Source organism: Anomaloglossus baeobatrachus, chromosome 12, assembly GCF_048569485.1.
Source record: "Anomaloglossus baeobatrachus isolate aAnoBae1 chromosome 12, aAnoBae1.hap1, whole genome shotgun sequence".
Lineage (NCBI taxonomy): Eukaryota > Metazoa > Chordata > Amphibia > Anura > Aromobatidae > Anomaloglossus > Anomaloglossus baeobatrachus.
The window spans coordinates 127,560,558-127,584,158 of NC_134364.1; the positions used below are offsets into that span (position 1 = coordinate 127,560,558).

The window sequence follows — 23,601 nt, forward strand, 5'->3', positions numbered from 1 at the left end:
AGCCATACCTCATTACACTGTGCTCACCAGCAGAGGGAGCTATACCTCATTACACTGTGCTCACCAGCAGAGGAAGCCATACCTCATTACACTGTGCTCACCAGCAGAGGGAGCCATACCTCATTACACTGTACTCACCAGCAGAGGGAGCCATACCTCATTACACTGTGCTCACCAGCAGAGGGAGCCATACCTCATTACACTGTGCTCACCAGCAGAGGGAGCCATACCTCATTACACTGTGCTCACCAGCAGAGGGAGCTATACCTCATTACACTGTGCTCACCAGCAGAGGGAGCCATACCTCATTACACCGTGCTCACCAGCAGAGGGAGCCATACCTCATTACACTGTGCTCACCAGCAGAGGGAGCCATACCTCATTACACCGTGCTCACCAGCAGAGGGAGCCATACCTCATTACACTGCTCACCAGCAGAGGGAGCCATACCTCATTACACTGTGCTCACCAGCAGAGGGAGCCATACCTCATTACACTGTGCTCACCAGCAGTGGAAGCCATACCTCATTACACTGTGGTCACCAGCAGAGGGAGCCATACCTCATTACACTGTGCTCACCAGCAGAGGGAGCCATACCTCATTACACTGTGCTCACCAGCAGTGGAAGCCATACCTCATTACACTGTGGTCACCAGCAGAGGGAGCCATACCTCATTACACTGTGCTCACCAGCAGAGGGAGCCATACCTCATTACACTGTGCTCACCAGCAGAGGGAGCCATACCTCATTACACTGCTCACCAGCAGAGGGAGCCATACCTCATTACACCGTGCTCACCAGCAGAGGGAGCCATACCTCATTACACTGTGCTCACCAGCAGAGGCAGCCATACCTCATTACACTGCTCACCAGCAGAGGGAGCCATACCTCATTACACCGTGCTCACCAGCAGAGGGAGCTATACCTCATTACACCGTGCTCATCAGCAGATGGAGCTATACCTCATTACACCGTGCTCACCAGCAGAGGGAGCCATACCTCATTACACCGTGCTCATCAGCAGAGGGAGCTATACCTCATTACACTATGCTCACCAGCAGAGGGAGCCATACCTCATTACACTGTGCTCACCAGCAGAGGGAGCCATACCTCATTACACTGTGCTCACCAGCAGAGGGAGCCATACCTCATTACACCGTGCTCACCAGCAGAGGGAGCCATACCTCATTACACCGTGCTCACCAGCAGAGGGAGCCATACCTCATTACACTGTGCTCACCAGCAGAGGGAGCCATACCTCATTACACCGTGCTCACCAGCAGAGGGAGCCATACCTCATTACACTGTGCTCACCAGCAGAGGGAGCCATACCTCATTACACTGTGCTCACCAGCAGAGGGAGCCATACCTCATTACACTGTGCTCACCAGCAGAGGGAGCCATACCTCATTACACCGTGCTCACCAGCAGAGGGAGCCATACCTCATTACACCGTGCTCACCAGCAGAGGGAGCCATACCTCATTACACTGTGCTCACCAGCAGAGGGAGCCATACCTCATTACACTGTACTCACCAGCAGAGGGAGCCATACCTCATTACACTGTGCTCACCAGCAGAGGGAGCCATACCTCATTACACTGTGCTCACCAGCAGAGGGAGCCATACCTCATTACACTGTGCTCACCAGCAGAGGGAGCTATACCTCATTACACCGTGCTCACCAGCAGAGGGAGCTATACCTCATTACACTGTGCTCACCAGCAGAGGGAGCCATACCTCATTACACTGCTCACCAGCAGAGGGAGCCATACCTCATTACACTGTGCTCACCAGCAGAGGGAGCCATACCTCATTACACTGTGCTCACCAGCAGTGGAAGCCATACCTCATTACACTGTGGTCACCAGCAGAGGGAGCCATACCTCATTACACTGTGCTCACCAGCAGAGGGAGCCATACCTCATTACACTGTGCTCACCAGCAGTGGAAGCCATACCTCATTACACTGTGGTCACCAGCAGAGGGAGCCATACCTCATTACACTGTGCTCACCAGCAGAGGGAGCCATACCTCATTACACTGCTCACCAGCAGAGGGAGCCATACCTCATTACACTGCTCACCAGCAGAGGGAGCCATACCTCATTACACCGTGCTCACCAGCAGAGGGAGCCATACCTCATTACACTGTGCTCACCAGCAGAGGGAGCTATACCTCATTACACCGTGCTCATCAGCAGATGGAGCTATACCTCATTACACCGTGCTCACCAGCAGAGGGAGCCATACCTCATTACACCGTGCTCACCAGCAGATGGAGCTGTACCTCATTACACTGTGCTCACCAGCAGAGGGAGCCATACCTCATTACACCGTGCTCACCAGCAGATGGAGCTGTACCTCATTACACTGTGCTCATCAGCAGAGGGAGCTATACCTCATTACACTATGCTCACCAGCAGAGGGAGCCACACCTCATTACACTGTGCTCACCAGCAGAGGGAGCCATACCTCATTACACTGTGCTCACCAGAAGAGGGAGCCATACCTCATTACACTGTGCTCACCAGCAGAGGGAGCCATACCTCATTACACTGTGCTCACCAGCAGAGGGAGCTATACCTCATTACACTATGCTCACCAGCAGAGGGAGCCACACCTCATTACACTGTGCTCACCAGCAGAGGGAGCCATACCTCATTACACTGTGCTCATCAGCAGAGGGAGCTATACCTCATTACACTGTGCTCACCAGAAGAGGGAGCCATACCTCATTACACTATGCTCACCAGCAGAGGGAGCTATACCTCATTACACTATGCTCACCAGCAGAGGGAGCCATACCTCATTACACTGTGCTCACCAGAAGAGGGAGCCATACCTCATTACACTGTGCTCACCAGCAGAGGGAGCCATACCTCATTACACTGTGCTCACCAGCAGAGGGAGCTATACCTCATTACACTGTGCTCACCAGAAGAGGGAGCCATACCTCATTACACTGTGCTCACCAGCAGAGGGAGCCATACCTCATTACACTGTGCTCACCAGCAGAGGAGCTATACCTCATTACACTATGCTCACCAGCAGAGGGAGCCACACCTCATTACACTGTGCTCACCAGCAGAGGGAGCCATACCTCATTACACTGTGCTCATCAGCAGAGGGAGCTATACCTCATTACACTGTGCTCACCAGAAGAGGGAGCCATACCTCATTTACACTATGCTCACCAGCAGAGGGAGCTATACCTCATTACACTATGCTCACCAGCAGAGGGAGCCATACCTCATTACACTGTGCTCACCAGCAGAGGGAGCCATACCTCATTACACCGTGCTCACCAGCAGAGGAAGCCATACCTCATTACACTATGCTCACCAGCAGAGGGAGCCACACCTCATTACACCGTGCTCACCAGCAGAGGGAGCTATACGTGAGCCACTAACAGCTATTCAGGCGGTTGCCCCGGACACAGAAAAGCTGAGGCCATGAAGTAGCAATTCTCAGAAGGGTGGAGTTTTCCTTTATGCTTCACTTCCATGGTGATGCTTCTCCTCTGTTCCTGGGGGCCGCCGCACTATACGGAGGAGTCCCCCCCCCCGACCCCCTCCCCCATGGTGCTGGCTATAGGGAGCCAGTGTCACAGCACCCCCCCCCCCTCTCCATGGTGCTGGCTATAGGAGTCAGTGTCACAGCACCCCCTCCCCCATGGTGCTGGCTATAGGAGCCAGTGTCACAGCACCCCCTCCCCCATGGTGCTGGCTATAGGAGCCAGTGTCACAGCACCCCCCTCCCCCATGGTGCTGGCTATAGGAGCCAGTGTCACAGCACCCCCCTCCCCCATGGTGCTGGCTATAGGAGCCAGTGTCACAGCACCCCCTCCCCCATGGTGCTGGCTATAGGAGCCAGTGTCACAGCACCCCCTCCCCCATGGTGCTGGCTATAGGAGCCAGTGTCACAGCACCCCCTCCCCCCATGGTGCTGGCTATAGGAGCCAGTGTCACAGCACCCCCCTCCCCCATGGTGCTGGCTATAGGAGCCAGTGTCACAGCACCCCCTCCCCCATGGTGCTGGCTATAGGAGCCAGTGTCACAGCACCCCCTGCTGGAGGTGATTACAGCGCATGAAGCAGATCTCACACAGAGTTGATTTGAACAGCTTTATTTTTCTCGGAGGTCCCCGCACTTTGCAGCCTCCGTCCTCAGACAGCAATAAATAAAAAAAAAATGGTCTCCCCGCCAGAGAACAGGGCGGAGTCTCTGACAACCGCAGACGTCTCAGGTGCTGGATGCGCTTCCTGCAGGGGTCAGTACGCCGTGGGTTTCGCCTCCCTGCGGGAGGGGTGATCACTCCTGGGGGTTCCCCGGAGCTGCGGGCGGTGCCTTCCCCTGATCGTCTCCCTTCCTCTTGTGACCGGATACGATGTCATCAATGCGGAGCAGCAAGATGGCGGTCTGTGGGTGAGAGAGGACAGCGGATCACTACAGGCAGGTAGCAGAGGCCCCGGGGAGGGCAGGCGGAAACCCTCGGGGTGGGGGTAAGGGAAGGCAGGCGGAAACCCTCCGGGGAGGGAAGGCAGGCGGAAACCCTCGGGGAGGGAAGGCAGCCGGAAACCCTCGAGGGAGGGGAAGGCAGGCGGAAACCCTCGAGGGAGGGAAGGCAGGCGGAAACCCTCGAGGGAGGGGGGCAGGTGAATGCAGGCGGGAACCCGGGAAGAGGGGGGGGGGGGTGAAGAAAGGCAAGGAGGAACCCTCGGTGGGGGAGGTGAAGCCAGGCGGGAACCCTGGGGGGGGGGTGAGGAGAGGCAGGCGAGAACCCTGGGGTGGGGGTGGTGAGGAAAGGCAGACGGGAACCCTCGGGGTATGGGGAGGGAAGGAAGGCAGGCGGAAACCCCTCGGGGGAGGGAAGGCAGGCGGGAACCCGGGAGGAGAGGGGGGGGGGGGGGGTGAAGAAAGGCAAGCAGGAACCCTCGGTTGGGGAGGTGAAGTCAGGCGGGAACCTTGGGGGGGGGGGTGTGGGGGGGTGTGTGTGAGGAAAGGCAGGCGGGAACCCTGGGGGGGGGAAGTGGTTGGTGGTGAGGAAAGGCAGGCGGGAAACCCTCGGGGGAGGGGGGGGGGGGGGGGGGGGGAGGTGAATGCAGGCGGGAACCGGGGGGGGGGGGGTAAGGCAGGGCGGGGGATCCCTCAGGCCGTAACCCACAGAAGGGCAAGAATGGCCTCCTTCTTACCTCTACGGCCGTCTTGTACGTCTGCAGCTTCACGGCTAGAGGCTCCCAGATCCCCAGGTCTTTCATGTTGACCAGCACCCCGGTCTCACCGTCCACGCCCCAGCTCTGGCAGCCGTCCTGCGTGTGTTTGGCCTGTGGATAGATAATGAAGGATTGATGACCCGCGGTTCCGCCCCCCCTCCCCCCAGGACGCGCTGTACCCGCAGCGATGTCAGCACGCCGGATAGTGCTGGCTCCGCAGTTCTGAATCAGCGTCCTCGGGATGACCTCTAAGGCCTGGGCCACGGGCGCGGTACGGCCACTGCTCCACCCCGGTCATGGTCTTGGACTTCTCTGTCAGGACGTGGGCGACGCTCATTTCGGCTGGGCTCCACCTCCCGGCACCAGGAACGGGTCGACCAGCACGTTGCGGCAGACCTGCATGGCGTCCTGGAGGTTGCGCTCCACTTCCTGTAGAGAAAACAAAGGACAATCATCACTCCGGAGACGGCAGGACGCGAGCGGAGCGCGATGGAAAGATATCGCAGCGTGACACTCACCGCCAGGATCTCCTTACTGGCTCCGCGCAGCATGATGGTGCAGGCCTTGGGGTCTTTGCAGTCTGTGATAAATGTGAAATACTCATCACCGATCTTCTTCACCTCGAAGAGGCCGGCGCCGGTCCCCACGTCCTCCTCCCGGAGCTCGTCTGTGCGGCTGCCGATACGAGCACCACAAGCCCTGGTGGGAAGAGGAGACGCCCTCAGCGACCTGACCACACGGGTGACCGCTCATCGTGGCCCACCCGCCTGACGCTCGAGCCTTACCTGGCTATTCTGTTGTTGTCAGTCTTGCGCACTCTCCGGATGGCTGGGTGATGTTGGCTTTGACCAGGTAATGCTGAGCAAGGTCTAAACTCAAGGAGAGTACGTTATATTGGGAGAGAAAAGAAAAAAAAAAAAAGGGGGGGGGGGGGGGGAGAATAATCACTTTCACCCCCTACTGACCATAAGCAGTAAAGTTACATCCTAGCGGTCAGTGTTAATCCCCACCGGCTGCTGCGGGCTGCTGGGGGGGGGTGGACAGCTGACATGTGTGTCTTGCAGGCACCAGTGGACTCACTTTCCACCTGTACCTGTTATCCCTTAAATGGCGCTGTCAAAATGGCAGTCACGCTGAAACTTTACTCACCGGCCACCACCAGATGTTACATGACATGATCACGTGGATCCAGTAGTTGTCATGGTAGCACAGGGTGATGTGAGGACTCCTGAAGCTCACATGACTCAGGTCCAGTAACCAGCGGCCGAGTGCTGCAGATTACAGGAGATGAGTTTCTCCCGATCTCAGCTCTGCTGCTCTGATCGGGAGAAAACAATGAGCGATCAGACTGCTGATCCTTATAGTCCCCTAGGGGGACTAGTAAAATAAAAAAAAAAAAAAAAAAGTTTTGAAAAATTAAAAAAAAAAATATTAAAAAACCTAACAGTTTAACTCACCCCCCTTTCACCGCACTGAAAATTAAATAGTTACAAAAATTGAAAATATACACATTGTGGTATCGCTGCGTTCAGAAACGCCCGATCTATCAAGATATAAAATCAATTAATCTGATTGGTAGACAGCGCAGTGGCAAAAAAAATGTTTTTTTGATTGCTGCAAATGTTGCGCAAAATGCAATAACAGGCGATCAAAACGTAGCATCTGCGCAAAAATAGTACCATTAAAAACGTCAGCTCAAGACGCAAAATATAAGCCATTACTGAGCCATAGATCGCAGAAAATGGCGCAAAACGTGCGCCACTGTTTTTGGACAAGCTTTTGATTTTTTTTTAACCCCTTAAATAACAGGAAACCTATGCACGATGGTGTCTATGAACTCGCACCGACCTGAGGCATCACACCCACACATCATTTTTACCATATAGTGAACAGTTAATAAAACATCCCAAAAACTAATGTGTTATTGCACTTTTTCGCCGTTTTCCAGTGCACTATATGGTAAAACTCGTGTTTTCATTTAAAAGTAAAGCTCATTCTGCAAAAAATACGTCCTCATATGGCAAGATTGACGCAATAATAAAAAAAGTTTCGGCTCTCGGACAAAGAGGAGCGAAAAAACAAAAACGGAAAGCGCAAAATCGACCGGTCGTGAAGGGGTTAAGAGACTCCACACACAATCAGCATCAATCATGTAGGGGTCATCAGCGCCCCTTGTGGCCATTCTTATTATAGGCCGGGGCATCCAGCCTCATCAGACAGTCGTGTAGGGATCCTGCAGATCTGTTCTCACCGGAGATCCCCTTCTCGGTGATCACCAGGTCGGGCTTCAGGCGGACGATGTCCTCACAGATCTGCTGGATGTATTCTTCCTCCATCTGCAGGATGCGAGCAAAGTCTTCCTCCCGGGTAATCTCGATCTCAGTCTGTGAGGAAAGGGAACAGAGGCACTATGATGGGTGTCCTGACCCACCAACCTCATCTGACTGACCCGTTACCCACCACTAGGAGGCGCACAGCAAATCATACAGGTCCCCCTGACCTCAGCATCTGGGACCCCATCGATCCCGAGAACAGGGCCTGAAGTCCCTTGATTGAACAGAGCAGCGGTCCAGCTGGGCTTTTCGCCAGACTGAACTGTTACTCGTGGCCACCACTAGGAGGCGCACACCATTTTATACAGCTCCCATTGACCGCAGTATCCATTGAACCCGAGAACAGGACCCAACCGGCCTCATTTGCAAGGAGCGGTGGTCCAGCTTGAACTCTTGGGGGAGCTCCATAGTGGTGACCGACGTCATACTCCGTACCTGGCTCTCTCCCTTCTTGTACTCCAAGGAGCAGTCCAGGAGGACGATGCGCGGGTTCTTTATTAACCTCCTCATCTTGGGGTGCGTGACGTCCTTGTTCACCATGACGCCTCTCAGGACACAGGATTCCTCGATGATCCCACCCGGAATCTGGTGACGGCAGAGAATATAAATCAGGACCGGAACATCTCGGCTAAATGTGACCCTGGCACTTCTCTCCGCAGGACTCACCTTCTCCACCTTGGCGTACTTCTTGATGTCAAACTCCTTCCTGCCGTTCTCCTCGAACTCCACCGTCTTCACGGCGTCCAGGGCGATGTTACAGGCCATGTCCGCCCAGCGCTTGATGGCCTTGGTGTTGATGGCGCTGTTGATGATCTTCAGCATGAGCTGCCGGTCACTCGTGTCCACAGGAGTGCTAGAACGGAGGATGAGGAATCAGCACACCGACACTGCATCCGGCCTAAAACACCCCCCCAAACCTCCTCTGGTGGCGGCGTGTACCCACTGCCCCATCCTCATCTCTCCTGACGTTTTACAGGTTTCCATGAAACCTGAGATATAATTAGTCATCAGGGGCAAGTAGTGGTCACCTGATGTCCTTCAGGATGCCGATCATGTCATCCAGGGCCTTGCGGTAGGCGCTGATCACCACAGTGGGATGAATCTGCTGCTCCAGGAACTGCTCGGCCACGGACAGCATCTCCCCGGCTGTGGAGACAAGAAGGAAAGATGAGGAGAAGCGAGGAACAACGCACAACAACCCGGGAAGGTGGCCACCAGCCTCACCAAGGATGATGACAGACGTGGTGCCGTCTCCAACCTCCTCGTCCTGCGTGCGGCTGATCTCGATCATGGACTTGGCGGCCGGGTGCTGCACCTGGATCTGGAGGAGACAGAGGAGAGAGCGTCACCCATCTCTGCCCGAAGAGCGTCCCCGGAGGCCCTCGTCCCGTCACCCACCTCTCGCAGGATGGCGTTTCCATCGTTGGTCATCACGATTCCGCCCATTGGGTCCAGTAACATCTAAAAAGTACAAAGCGCTTACTACAAAGTCTGAAGAGCGGACGACCTAGGGGCCGAGGGCCGGTCACTCACCTTCATCATGGCGCGGGGGCCCAGGCAGGTCCGGATGATGTCCGCGATGGTCTGTAAGAGACAGAGAGACGTTGGGGGCTCGTCCCAGGTGAAGATGACGCCACGACCTCCGTGTACTTACCTTGGCCGCGTTGATGTTCCCGGCCTGGACCTTCCTCCCGGACTCTCGCTTCATGTTCTGACCTGAGGCACAAACATCACACTCAGTGACAGGATCTGACCCCCTTGTAACTGCAGCCCCCCACAGTCCGGCACACTGGACAGGAATTGCTTGTTCTTCCAGCACAGGGCATGGCGGCCATTTTTTTTCCTGCACCGGTCATACAGGTAGTCACCCAGTAGACATGAATGCGGTTGCTAGGTAACGAAGGCCCCTTTTTTTCACAGATGACAGGTGACCTCATTAATATTCCACCTCATTTGCATAAATGCACAGGAGTAGCACTGTGCAGCCAGGAGTCGTGCAGCGGCCTCCTCCCATGTCTGTGGCCCTCACTATGACTGTGCGGAGTCTCTCCCCCTCCATCACTCACTTAACACGAGTACCGGGCGGCCCATCATCTTGGAGGCGGCGGAGAGCGGAGACCACAGAGCCGGCAACGGGAGAAGATTCTGGAGAAAGAAAGAGCAGAGCCGTCTCCTGAGCGCACACTAACCGGAAGGAACAGGCACTACGGCCAATAGCAGAGCCGGCCGCTGCGCCTCCACCAATCATCTCATAGAGGCGGGGCGAGAAGGGCTAGGTTGGGCAAGCTTGGTTGGCTCAGCACTTGCCGTTGAAGCCGCATGGTAACCAATTGGGTTGTACGCATGCGCAACTGTCACACAGCTTGCCGGGAAATGTAGTCCATGCTCTTGGTGCTATGGTTACATAGCGGGCGGTAATCTGAGGAGCCTGAATTTGCGCCATAGACCAGCAATAGGGACTCGCCTGGCATGGTGGGAGTTGTAGTTTTTTGTGGATACTCCCTCATATGACCAAAATAGGTGAAGATGCTGCAGTTTAGTGTGTGAAGAGGGAGCCATGAGCGAGCCAGTTACTGCGGGGCCTGTACACACAGCGCAGGCTGCTTCACATCAGAGCCAGTTACTGCAGGGCCTGTACACACAGCGCAAGCTGCTTCACATCAGAGCCAGTCACTGCGGGGCCTGTACACACAGCGCAGGCTGCTTCACATCAGAGCCAGTTACTGCGGGGCCTGTACACACAGCGCAAGCTGCTTCACATCAGAGCCAGTCACTGCAGGGCCTGTACACACAGCGCAAGCTGCTTCACATCAGAGCCAGTCACTGCGGGGCCTGTACACACAGCGCAAGCTGCTTCACATCAGAGCCAGTCACTGCAGGGCCTGTACACACAGCGCAAGCTGCTTCACATCAGAGCCAGTCACTGCGGGGCCTGTACACACAGCGCAGGCTGCTTCACATCAGAGCCAGTCACTGCGGGGCCTGTACACACAGCGCAAGCTGCTTCACATCAGAGCCAGTCACTGCGGGGCCTGTACACACAGCGCAGGCTGCTTCACATCAGAGCCAGTCACTGCGGGGCCTGTACACACAGCGCAAGCTGCTTCACATCAGAGCCAGTCACTGCGGGGCCTGTACACACAGCGCAGGCTGCTTCACATCAGAGCCAGTCACTGCAGGGCCTGTACACACAGCGCAAGCTGCTTCACATCAGAGCCAGTCACTGCGGGGCCTGTACACACAGCGCAAGCTGCTTCACATCAGAGCCAGTCACTGCGGGGCCTGTACACACAGCGCAGGCTGCTTCACATCAGAGCCAGTCACTGCAGGGCCTGTACACACAGCGCAAGCTGCTTCACATCAGAGCCAGTCACTGCAGGGCCTGTACACACAGCGCAAGCTGCTTCACATCAGAGCCAGTCACTGCGGGGCCTGTACACACAGCGCAGGCTGCTTCACATCAGAGCCAATCACTGCGGGGCCTGTACACACAGCGCAGGCTGCTTCACATCAGAGCCAGTCACTGCGGGGCCTGTACACACAGCGCAGGCTGCTTCACATCAGAGCCAGTCACTGCAGGGCCTGTACACACAGCGCAAGCTGCTTCACATCAGAGCCAGTCACTGCAGGGCCTGTACACACAGCGCAAGCTGCTTCACATCAGAGCCAGTCACTGCAGGGCCTGTACACACAGCGCAGGCTGCTTCACATCAGAGCCAGTCACTGCAGGGCCTGTATACACAGCGCAGGCTGCTTCACATCAGAGCCAGTCACTGCAGGGCCTGTATACACAGCGCAGGCTGCTTCACATCAGAGCCAGTCACTGCAGGGCCTGTACACACCGCGCAGGCTGCTTCACATCAGAGCCAATCACTGCAGGGCCTGTACACACAGCGCAGGCTGCTTCACATCAGAGCCAGTCACTGTAGGGCCTGTACACACAGCGCAAGCTGCTTCACATCAGAGCCAGTCACTGCAGGGCCTGTACACACAGCGCAAGCTGCTTCACATCAGAGCCAGTCACTGCAGGGCCTGTACACACAGCGCAAGCTGCTTCACATCAGAGCCAGTCACTGCAGGGCCTGTACACACAGCGCAGGCTGCTTCACATCAGAGCCAGTCACTGCAGGGCCTGTACACACAGCGCAAGCTGCTTCACATCAGAGCCAGTCACTGCAGGGCCTGTACACACAGCGCAGGCTGCTTCACATCAGAGCCAGTTACTGCGGGGCCTGTACACACAGCGCAAGCTGCTTCACATCAGAGCCAGTCACTGCGGGGCCTGTACACACAGCGCAAGCTGCTTCACATCAGAGCCAGTCACTGCAGGGCCTGTACACACAGCGCAAGCTGCTTCACATCAGAGCCAGTCACTGCGGGGCCTGTACACACAGCGCAAGCTGCTTCACATCAGAGCCAGTCACTGCAGGGCCTGTACACACAGCGCAAGCTGCTTCACATCAGAGCCAGTCACTGCAGGGCCTGTACACACAGCGCAAGCTGCTTCACATCAGAGCCAGTCACTGCAGGGCCTGTACACACAGCGCAAGCTGCTTCACATCAGAGCCAGTCACTGCAGGGCCTGTACACACAGCGCAAGCTGCTTCACATCAGAGCCAATCACTGCAGGGCCTGTACACACAGTGCAAGCTGCTTCACATCAGAGCCAGTCACTGCGGGGCCTGTACACACAGCGCAAGCTGCTTCACATCAGAGCCAGTCACTGCAGGGCCTGTACACACAGCGCAGGCTGCTTCACATCAGAGCCAATCACTGCGGGGCCTGTACACACAGCGCAGGCTGCTTCACATCAGAGCCAGTCACTGCGGGGCCTGTACACACAGCGCAGGCTGCTTCACATCAGAGCCAGTCACTGCAGGGCCTGTACACACAGCGCAAGCTGCTTCACATCAGAGCCAGTCACTGCAGGGCCTGTACACACAGCGCAGGCTGCTTCACATCAGAGCCAGTCACTGCAGGGCCTGTACACACAGCGCAGGCTGCTTCACATCAGAGCCAGTTACTGCGGGGCCTGTACACACAGCGCAGGCTGTTTCACATCAGAGCCAGTCACTGCGGGGCCTGTACACACAGTGCAGGCTGCTTCACATCAGAGCCAGTCACTGCGGGGCCTGTACACACAGCGCAAGCTGCTTCACATCAGAGCCAGTCACTGCAGGGCCTGTACACACAGCGCAGGCTGCTTCACATCAGAGCCAGTCACTGCAGGGCCTGTACACACAGCGCAGGCTGCTTCACATCAGAGCCAGTCACTGCGGGGCCTGTACACACAGCGCAAGCTGCTTCACATCAGAGCCAGTCACTGCGGGGCCTGTACACACAGCGCAGGCTGCTTCACATCAGAGCCAGTCACTGCAGGGCCTGTACACACAGCGCAGGCTGCTTCACATCAGAGCCAGTCACTGCAGGACCTGTACACACAGCGCAAGCTGCTTCACATCAGAGCCAGTCACTGCGGGGCCTGTACACACAGCGCAAGCTGCTTCACATCAGAGCCAGTCACTGCAGGGCCTGTACACACAGCGCAGGCTGCTTCACATCAGAGCCAGTCACTGCAGGGCCTGTACACACAGCGCAGGCTGCTTCACATCAGAGCCAGTCACTGCGGGGCCTGTACACACAGCGCAGGCTGCTTCACATCAGAGCCAGTCACTGCGGGGCCTGTACACACAGCGCAAGCTGCTTCACATCAGAGCCAGTCACTGCAGGGCCTGTACACACAGCGCAGGCTGCTTCACATCAGAGCCAGTCACTGCAGGGCCTGTACACACAGCGCAGGCTGCTTCACATCAGAGCCAGTCACTGCAGGGCCTGTACACACAGCGCAGGCTGCTTCACATCAGAGCCAGTCACTGCGGGGCCTGTACACACAGCGCAAGCTGCTTCACATCAGAGCCAGTCACTGCAGGGCCTGTACACACAGCGCAGGCTGCTTCACATCAGAGCCAGTCACTGCAGGGCCTGTACACACAGCGCAGGCTGCTTCACATCAGAGCCAGTCACTGCAGGGCCTGTACACACAGCGCAGGCTGCTTCACATCAGAGCCAGTCACTGCGGGGCCTGTACACACAGCGCAAGCTGCTTCACATGAGAGCCAGTCACTGCGGGGCCTGTACACACAGCGCAAGCTGCTTCACATCAGAGCCAGTCACTGCAGGACCTGTACACACAGCGCAAGCTGCTTCACATCAGAGCCAGTCACTGCAGGGCCTGTACACACAGCGCAGGCTGCTTCACATCAGAGCCAGTCACTGCAGGACCTGTACACACAGCGCAAGCTGCTTCACATCAGAGCCAGTCACTGCGGGGCCTGTACACACAGCGCAAGCTGCTTCACATCAGAGCCAGTCACTGCAGGGCCTGTACACACAGCGCAGGCTGCTTCACATCAGAGCCAGTCACTGCAGGGCCTGTACACACAGCGCAGGCTGCTTCACATCAGAGCCAGTCACTGCGGGGCCTGTACACACAGCGCAGGCTGCTTCACATCAGAGCCAGTCACTGCGGGGCCTGTACACACAGCGCAGGCTGCTTCACATCAGAGCCAGTCACTGCAGGGCCTGTACACACAGCGCAGGCTGCTTCACATCAGAGCCAGTCACTGCGGGGCCTGTACACACAGCGCAGGCTGCTTCACATCAGAGCCAGTCACTGCGGGGCCTGTACACACAGCGCAGGCTGCTTCACATCAGAGCCAGTCACTGCGGGGCCTGTACACACAGCGCAGGCTGCTTCACATCAGAGCCAGTCACTGCAGGGCCTGTACACACAGCGCAGGCTGCTTCACATCAGAGCCAGTCACTGCAGGGCCTGTACACACAGCGCAAGCTGCTTCACATCAGAGCCAGTCACTGCAGGGCCTATACACACAGCGCAAGCTGCTTCACATCAGAGCCAGTCACTGCGGGGCCTGTACACACAGCGCAGGCTGCTTCACATCAGAGCCAGTCACTGCGGGGCCTGTACACACAGCGCAAGCTGCTTCACATGAGAGCCAGTCACTGCGGGGCCTGTACACACAGCGCAAGCTGCTTCACATCAGAGCCAGTCACTGCAGGACCTGTACACACAGCGCAAGCTGCTTCACATCAGAGCCAGTCACTGCAGGGCCTGTACACACAGCGCAGGCTGCTTCACATCAGAGCCAGTCACTGCAGGACCTGTACACACAGCGCAAGCTGCTTCACATCAGAGCCAGTCACTGCGGGGCCTGTACACACAGCGCAAGCTGCTTCACATCAGAGCCAGTCACTGCAGGGCCTGTACACACAGCGCAGGCTGCTTCACATCAGAGCCAGTCACTGCAGGGCCTGTACACACAGCGCAGGCTGCTTCACATCAGAGCCAGTCACTGCGGGGCCTGTACACACAGCGCAGGCTGCTTCACATCAGAGCCAGTCACTGCGGGGCCTGTACACACAGCGCAGGCTGCTTCACATCAGAGCCAGTCACTGCAGGGCCTGTACACACAGCGCAGGCTGCTTCACATCAGAGCCAGTCACTGCGGGGCCTGTACACACAGCGCAGGCTGCTTCACATCAGAGCCAGTCACTGCGGGGCCTGTACACACAGCGCAGGCTGCTTCACATCAGAGCCAGTCACTGCGGGGCCTGTACACACAGCGCAGGCTGCTTCACATCAGAGCCAGTCACTGCAGGGCCTGTACACACAGCGCAGGCTGCTTCACATCAGAGCCAGTCACTGCAGGGCCTGTACACACAGCGCAAGCTGCTTCACATCAGAGCCAGTCACTGCAGGGCCTGTACACACAGCGCAGGCTGCTTCACATCAGAGCCAGTCACTGCAGGGCCTGTACACACAGCGCAAGCTGCTTCACATCAGAGCCAGTCACTGCGGGGCCTGTACACACAGCGCAAGCTGCTTCACATCAGAGCCAGTCACTGCAGGGCCTGTACACACAGCGCAGGCTGCTTCACATCAGAGCCAGTCACTGCGGGGCCTGTACACACAGCGCAGGCTGCTTCACATCAGAGCCAGTCACTGCGGGGCCTGTACACACAGCGCAGGCTGCTTCACATCAGAGCCAGTCACTGCGGGGCCTGTACACACAGCGCAGGCTGCTTCACATCAGAGCCAGTCACTGCAGGGCCTGTACACACAGCGCAGGCTGCTTCACATCAGAGCCAGTCACTGCAGGGCCTGTACACACAGCGCAAGCTGCTTCACATCAGAGCCAGTCACTGCAGGGCCTGTACACACAGCGCAGGCTGCTTCACATCAGAGCCAGTCACTGCAGGGCCTGTACACACAGCGCAAGCTGCTTCACATCAGAGCCAGTCACTGCGGGGCCTGTACACACAGCGCAAGCTGCTTCACATCAGAGCCAGTCACTGCAGGGCCTGTACACACAGCGCAGGCTGCTTCACATCAGAGCCAGTCACTGCGGGGCCTGTACACACAGCGCAGGCTGCTTCACATCAGAGCCAGTCACTGCAGGGCCTGTACACACAGCGCAGGCTGCTTCACATCAGAGCCAGTCACTGCAGGGCCTGTACACACAGCGCAAGCTGCTTCACATCAGAGCCAGTCACTGCAGGGCCTGTACACACAGCGCAGGCTGCTTCACATCAGAGCCAGTCACTGCGGGGCCTGTACACACAGCGCAGGCTGCTTCACATCAGAGCCAGTCACTGCAGGGCCTGTACACACAGCGCAGGCTGCTTCACATCAGAGCCAGTCACTGCGGGGCCTGTACACACAGCGCAAGCTGCTTCACATCAGAGCCAGTCACTGCAGGGCCTGTACACACAGCGCAGGCTGCTTCACATCAGAGCCAGTCACTGCAGGGCCTGTACACACAGCGCAGGCTGCTTCACATCAGAGCCAGTCACTGCGGGGCCTGTACACACAGCGCAAGCTGCTTCACATCAGAGCCAGTCACTGCAGGGCCTGTACACACAGCGCAGGCTGCTTCACATCAGAGCCAGTCACTGCGGGGCCTGTACACACAGCGCAAGCTGCTTCACATCAGAGCCAGTCACTGCAGGGCCTGTACACACAGCGCAATGTATAGAAATTACAGGCTTCACCACATATACTGGAGGTGCTAATGGGATAAGGAGTCATATAGTAAAAAGAATCCCAGCACAAGGGGGAAATTATGCAAAAGTGAATTTATTGATACACTGCAAAAGGAACCTAACCAGAGCAACAGCACCAACGTTTCGGCATAGAGCCTTTCTCAAGGTTGTTGCATCACTGGTCAGAGTAAGGAACCACGGGTCTCGAAGGACAACCGGGGGTTTGCAAATACTGGCAAGGTTCCACACGTTTTTGCAGGGTGTTTTCGTGGGTGAAGGGGTGACAGGGTCACGATGTGAGGTGAGAGGACGCCTGCAGAGAGATCCGGGACTGGCATCAGTGGCAGGGGGAATGGCTGCAGCAAGATTCGTGCCTGTACCCGGGGCCGGAGGCCTCTATTGTGGCCAGTGAGGAGGTGTCTGCAGTAGGATGACATTTATGGCTGCTGCTTGAACTTTCAGACAATCTGGTCACACTAAGTGCAAATCGCCCGAGCATCCCCCGATCTATGAGACTTCCCAGCAGCTGCCACAAATCCCCTCATGCCTCAGTCACACGCAGGAGTGGACAGGATCCATGCAGCACTAACCTGCAAAATATTTTGCAGGAATCCTGTATTTCCCCATAGACTTCTATTAGTGATGGATTGCGACTGATGACCCTGCGTTGCATCCGCTGCGTCGAAGTCCGTCGTTTTTGACTGACCGCCGAGCGGGGAGCAACGCAGAATGTAACGTTTTTCGGGCCGTCAAAATTAACGCGCCGCGCAGGAATCCGTCGCCATCCGTCAAGCTTGTAATGCATGTCTATGGTGCTGGATTCCGTCGTAATCCGTCTTAGGCTAAGTTCACACATCCTGTGTTTTCAATCCGTCAGGTCCGTCAGCAACGGATCAGTCATTTTCAAGATGTCAACTGATGCAACTGATGTGTTTTTCACAGGATTCCTTTCACAGGAATCCTGTGAAAAAACGGATCAGTTGCGTCCGTTACATCCGCTGTGCGTCCGTTTTTTGACGGATCAGTCATGATCCGTCTGTGTTTGGGACAGCCCAGTGGGCGTGCCAAGCATGCTGGGCATGCTCAGTAGAGCATGACGGAATCCTGCGCTGGATTCCGTTGTAAGGCTAAGTTCACATTTCCGTTGATTTGTATCAGTCACATGCGTCGCTTGACGCATGTGACTGATGCGCTGTTCAACGCTGTACAACGGATGACAAAGAACAGAATTCTTTGTCGGATTCCGTTGTGTGCGGGGGGCGGAGTTCGGGGGCAGAGCCGAGCGGGGGGCGGGGCCAGGCGCTGAGGATGTCAGTGGAAGTGCTGCGGTCTGCATGGCTGGGGACAGGTGAGTGTATCTGTGAGTGAGTGAGTGTGTGTATGTGCATGTATGTATGTATGTGTGTGTGTGTGCACATGCAAAGTGCGGGAGGGGGCGGAGCCGAGCAGGGGGCGGGGCCAGGCGCTGAGGATGTCAGTAGAAGTGCTGCGGTCTGCATGGCTGGGGACAGGTGAGTGTATGTGTGAGTGAGTGTGTGTATGTGCATGTATGTATGTATGTATGTATGTATGTGTGTGCACATGCAAAGTGCGGGAGGGGGCGGAGCCGAGCGGGGGGCGGGGCCAGGCGCTGAGGATGTCAGTAGAAGTGCTGCGGTCTGCATGGCTGGGGACAGGTGAGTGTATCTGTGAGTGAGTGAGTGTGTGTATGTGCATGTATGTATGTATGTATGTATGTATGTGTGTGCACATGCAAAGTGCGGGAGGGGGCGGAGCCGAGCGGGGGGCGGGGCCAGACGCTGAGGATGTCAGTAGAAGTGCTGCGGTCTGCATGGCTGGGGACAGGTGAGTGTATGTGTGAGTGAGTGAGTGTGTGTATGTGCATGTATGTATGTATGTATGTATGTGTGTGTGTGTGCACATGCAAAGTGCGGGAGGGGGCGGAGCCGAGCAGGGGGCGGGGCCAGGCGCTGAGGATGTCAGTAGAAGTGCTGCGGTCTGCATGGCTGGGGACAGGTGAGTGTATGTGTGAGTGAGTGAGTGTGTGTATGTGCATGTATGTATGTATGTATGTATGCACATGCAAAGTGCGGGAGGGGGCGGAGCCGAGCAGGGGGCGGGGCCAGACGAGGGTGTCAGTGCTTGTCTGCATGGCTGAGGACAGGTGTGTGTGTACATACATGTGCAGAGTGCGGGAGGGGGCGGAGCCGAGCAGGGGGCGGGGCCAGACGAGGGTGTCAGTGCTTGTCTGCATGGCTGGGGACAGGTGTGTGTATGTGTGTGTGTGTGTGTGTACATACATGTGCGGAGTGCGGGAGGGGGCGGGGCCGAGCGGGGAAGTGTCGGCCTCCCTGCACACGTAACCAGCCTAAATATCGAGTAACAGCAAAGCACCCGATGTTTACCTTGGTTACCCGATATTTACCTTGGTTACGGGCCTACCGCTGGCTCCTTGCACCGTAACCAGGGTAAATATCGGGTAACCAACCAAAGCTGGTGACGTGTGCAGGGAGCCAGAGAGCATGCGCAGCGAAATCCGACGGATCTCGCTGCTCAAAAAACGTTACATGCTGCGTTCCTCCCGCCCGGCGGTCAGTCGTTCCACGACTGATCAGTCGGGCGGAGGGTGCAACGCAACATCATCAGTCACAATCCGCTGCTCATACAAGTCTATGGGAGCAGCGGAATCCGCTAAACGGATTCCGCTGTTTACAAGAGCAGCGGATTGTGACTGATAGATTTTAGCGGAAATGTGAACTTAGCCTTACCGTAATTCCCCAAGGCGACGGATTGTGACTGATGCAAAACACAGGATGTGTGAACTTAGCCTAATATGGCGCAGCTGCAGGACCGCACAGGCTAAGATATGTGTTCCCACTCATAATATACAGTATATGTTACTATACAGAACTATGATAAGAGGAAACATGCTGCAGCCAAACGCTGTGAATAGTGACGTGAGCACGCAGCCTCATGGTCTACATATATCCTTATATCTATTATATATATCTATTGTAGGGTTGAGTATGTAGCGCTTCTGAACCCATCAGGGCACTACAAGGTACGGCATCCTGTCAAAGATGTAGGGCTTACCCCCAGGGACCTGGAAGACCAGTGCCGGTAATCCCCGTTTTTTTCCCCATCCTCAAGGACTGGTGACAGACTAGAATTGGCCCCAATGGATGGCCACCCAGGGGTGGACCCAATCCAGTCCACTAGACAACAACCAGGTGGGAGGGGACGGACAGTCAGACAGTTAGTAAGTGGAAGTGAAAGGAGACGGACGTAACTGTACCGCCCCAGCAGCCGGGCTTCTGCTTGGATCCGGATCCGCGGTGGCTCAAGGGGTCTCCAGACCCGAGTGGGGTTGCGCGGACACTCGAACTGAAAGGGGGGTATTTACAGGGGATCTTGTGGTTAGAGTTCGTGACACCACCCACGGTGTTTGGTAAGGTGGAGTAACACCGCTGCTGTTGGGAGCGCCCGGTGGCGATGGTATGGCAGCCAGATGTTTAACCCCTCCGTGGGTAGGGGGTGATGCCCCGGGGCTTAGTGATAGTGAGAGGAGAGCACCGTTGGGGAGGTAACGGTCACTGTGTACTCACTCAATCCAATAACGCTGACACCGACAACTTGTAAACCGGAATTCTTAGCACCGCTGCAGCAAGGAGGGAGCACGCTTGGATCCGTGCCCTATGGTGTTGCCTGTTAGCCTGTGACCTTGACCTTGACACCTTTGTCTGTAGTTGGTCCCTCTCAGCTTGAAACTGAATGGGTCTTGCTCACCCGTATGGCTAAGGGAGTGAGCTTGCTTTCAGGGTTCACACTTGGGATTTTCTGGACTGTGTATTGGGAAAGTCCTATCCCCCTCGTTGCGCTAGTACCCCGATTTTGGAGCGGGTGGAGGACGAATCGTGAAGTCTTCGCTCTCATCGGGTAAATTACCAGGATGCGTGAAGCTACTTCCCGGCCTAGGGTCCACGTACCCCGCCATGCCCTGGCCCCTGCCCAGAGATGGCTCAAGGCCGCCGGCTGCCCTGCTCGGCGGTTCCGTACCCCTTGACACGATCCCCTGCGACCGGGGTTCCAGCTTTTACCAGGCCCAGACCAACGTCTGCCACCTAGTAACTGAGGAGCCCAGCTCCTGACCTCCTCCAACGACTTGTGACCTCTCCTCTCAAGAGTCACCACTTGACTGACTACTCTTGACACTCCTGACCTCCCCTTACCAGCCCCCCCAAGTGTCCAGCCCTATTCTCTTCAGGCTGTCCACTGGTGTGTCTGGTGGGTGTGGTGCACAGTGTTTCTAGGATTTTGATTAGCTTGTTCTTAGCAACACCACAGGCCAGGGACCCGTAACCAAGGAGGAGATGGACACCATGCAGAAGGGCAGATTGCACAATGTCCTGTGACAATCTGGTAGGCCAGGGCGTCACATAACCGCACTGACGGGAGTGTGCGACGGTGTCCCAGGCATGTGGTTGCCGGTGTAGTACGGCGAAGTACTCCCGGAACCATAGCACCGACGGGGTACAGAACCCTAGGTCAGGTAAACGCTCCAGGCAGACCTGATAAAAACTGCACAGTGAGGGGACCATCCAGGACCTCACTGACTTTAGAGGTCCGGAAGCACCAGCAGTAACGGGAGAACCAGGGACCAGAACTGAGCACCGACCCCACAGGGTTCATACTGCCGCCGTATGGACCAGAGACTGAGAGACAAACAGGAGGGGACCCCAAGCCGCTCCAATCCACGGGGACCCACTAACTTGAGAAAGGTGCAGGGTAAAGAAGCCACCAGGTCACCAACCGGCACTGGGACTAAGGGAACCAGAGGTGAACACCAGCCATCCTCCGAGTACCAGTTACCACCTACTGTGAGGAAAGAGAACCAGTTACACTGCAATTCCTTGTGTGACCTACCTTATTCCCGCACCTAACTCCATCACCTACCCCCTGGGGCCCCAGCCCTTCCTGTGGAGGGCCCAACATCCAGGCTGCCGTCAACACCAGCCCCAGCGGAGGGACTGTGCAGCAGCGGTTCTATCTCCATAACCGCAACCCGCAAGTGGCGTCACGATACAGACTTTATAAATATTCCCCTGTACATAACCCCCTGCAAGCGACCCCAGGGTCACGGAATCAGGCAACGGCCACCCAGTGACACGTCCCAGTAGTACACTGCCCGGGACCGAGTACCCCATAGCCCTGGGGCGGTACAAGTATATATACAGTACAGACCAAAAGTTTGGACACACCTCATTCAAAGCGTTTTCTTTATTTTCATGACTCTGAAAATTGTAGATTCACATTGAAGGCATCAAAACTATGAAGACAAAAGGGCCAACAAGTGCTAACCATCTCTGGGAACTCCTTCGAGACTGTTGGAAAACCATTTCCGGTGACTGCCTCTTGAAGCTCATCAAGAGAATGCCAAGAGTGTGCAAAGCAGTAATCAAAGCAAAAGGCGGCTACTGTGAAGAACCTAGAATATAAGACAGATTTTCAGTTGTTTCACACATGTGGTAATTCATAGTTTTGATGCCTTCAATGTGAATCTACAATTTTCAGAGTCATGCAAATAAAGAAGAAAACTTTGAATGAGAAGGTGTGTCCAAACTTTTGGTCTGTATGTGTGTGTGTATATATATATATATATATATATAGCTAGTGTCAGGTTACTATCATTCCAGTGTCTATACCGGCTCATATCTGTAAATCCAAAGTGGCAGGCATGAAAGCCCTGTTATAAAGCCCCTAATCGTCCTGTCAGGCGATCCCTGTGCTCAGTCACCGCTGGTTTCCCTCTTCTCGCCTTCAGATGAATTGTAAAGGCAGTCCGAGCTGCGGCTGGTCACTTCCTTTTGATGTTTCTGTCCATAAAGCAGGAAGAGTGAAACCAGCGCTGATTGTTCTGTCATGTGAGTCCTGCGCCCAATCTAACAAGAGCCGCAGGAAAGTGAGCGCCAACAGAACAGCGCAGGAGGTGAGTGGAAGGCCGGTTTCAGACGTCCGTGTTTCAGATACGTGTGACATCAGTTTTTAACACGGATTCCACACGTACAAATGTTATTCTATGCTGTTCCTCACACGTCTGTGTTTTCACACGGACCGTGTGACCCCTTGTGACCCCGCACGCTCACACTGAGACATGTCCGTTTTTTTACGGCAGCACAGGTGTCACACGGAGGACACACTGATGTGATTAGTGTGACACGTACTGGAGAAAACAGGTCTTTCAAATAAAAAGATTTTCTATATTCACCTGTATCCAGCGCTGCTGTCTCCGGCTCTGCTGCCTCCTGCTTCTGACCCTCACTCATTATAGTCACTGAATATTCACTGCACTGAGGAACTGGAAGCCGGAGCATCGCTGGAGACAGGTGAGTATCCAGCAGTGTGTGTGTGGGGAGGACCTGGAAGCCGGAGCAGGGCTGGAGACAGGTGAGTATCCAGCAGTGTGTGTGTGGGGAGGACCTGGAAGCCGGAGCAGGGCTGGAGACAGGTGAGTATCCAGCAGTGTGTGTGTGGGGAGGACCTGGAAGCCGGAGCAGGGCTGGAGACAGGTGAGTATCCAGCAGTGTGTGTGTGGGGAGGACCTGGAAGCCGGAGCAGGGCTGGAGACAGGTGAGTATCCAGCAGTGTGTGTGTGGGGAGGACCTGGAAGCCGGAGCATCGCTGGAGACAGGTGAGTATCCAGCAGTGTGTGTGTGGGGAGGACCTGGAAGCCAGAGCATGCCGGGGACAGCGCCATGGACAGCATCGCCATCGCCAGTGACAGGTGAGTATTCAGCAAGCAGTGTGTGTGCAGGGACGTCCAGGAGGTCATCAGAGTTCTCTGATGAACCCGTGAAGTCACCGTGGTGACACCCGCTGTTGCACAGGTGTTGCGGGGGTGTCATCAGGAGGTCATCAGAGTTCATTGGGAACTCCAATGACCTCCAGGACGTCACTGCACACACACTGCTGGCAGGATACTCACCTGTCTCC

At 56.0% G+C, this 23,601-nt stretch overlaps 1 protein-coding gene across 1 annotated transcript; it reads right to left on the reverse strand.

Moving 5' to 3' along the window:
- Positions 1 to 4,112: 4,112 nt before the first annotated feature.
- CCT3 (chaperonin containing TCP1 subunit 3) lies at positions 4,113 to 9,749 on the reverse strand. Its single transcript, XM_075329548.1, is given in 18 exon segments — positions 4,113 to 4,421; positions 5,195 to 5,326; positions 5,395 to 5,412; positions 5,414 to 5,479; positions 5,481 to 5,558; positions 5,561 to 5,644; positions 5,734 to 5,914; positions 6,001 to 6,044; positions 6,047 to 6,084; positions 7,467 to 7,599; positions 7,984 to 8,133; positions 8,215 to 8,401; positions 8,577 to 8,694; positions 8,773 to 8,869; positions 8,947 to 9,009; positions 9,082 to 9,132; positions 9,203 to 9,264; positions 9,615 to 9,749. Coding segments are annotated over 18 exon segments (1,638 nt in total). The 5' UTR covers positions 9,643 to 9,749; the 3' UTR covers positions 4,113 to 4,313.
- Positions 9,750 to 23,601: the final 13,852 nt, after the last annotated feature.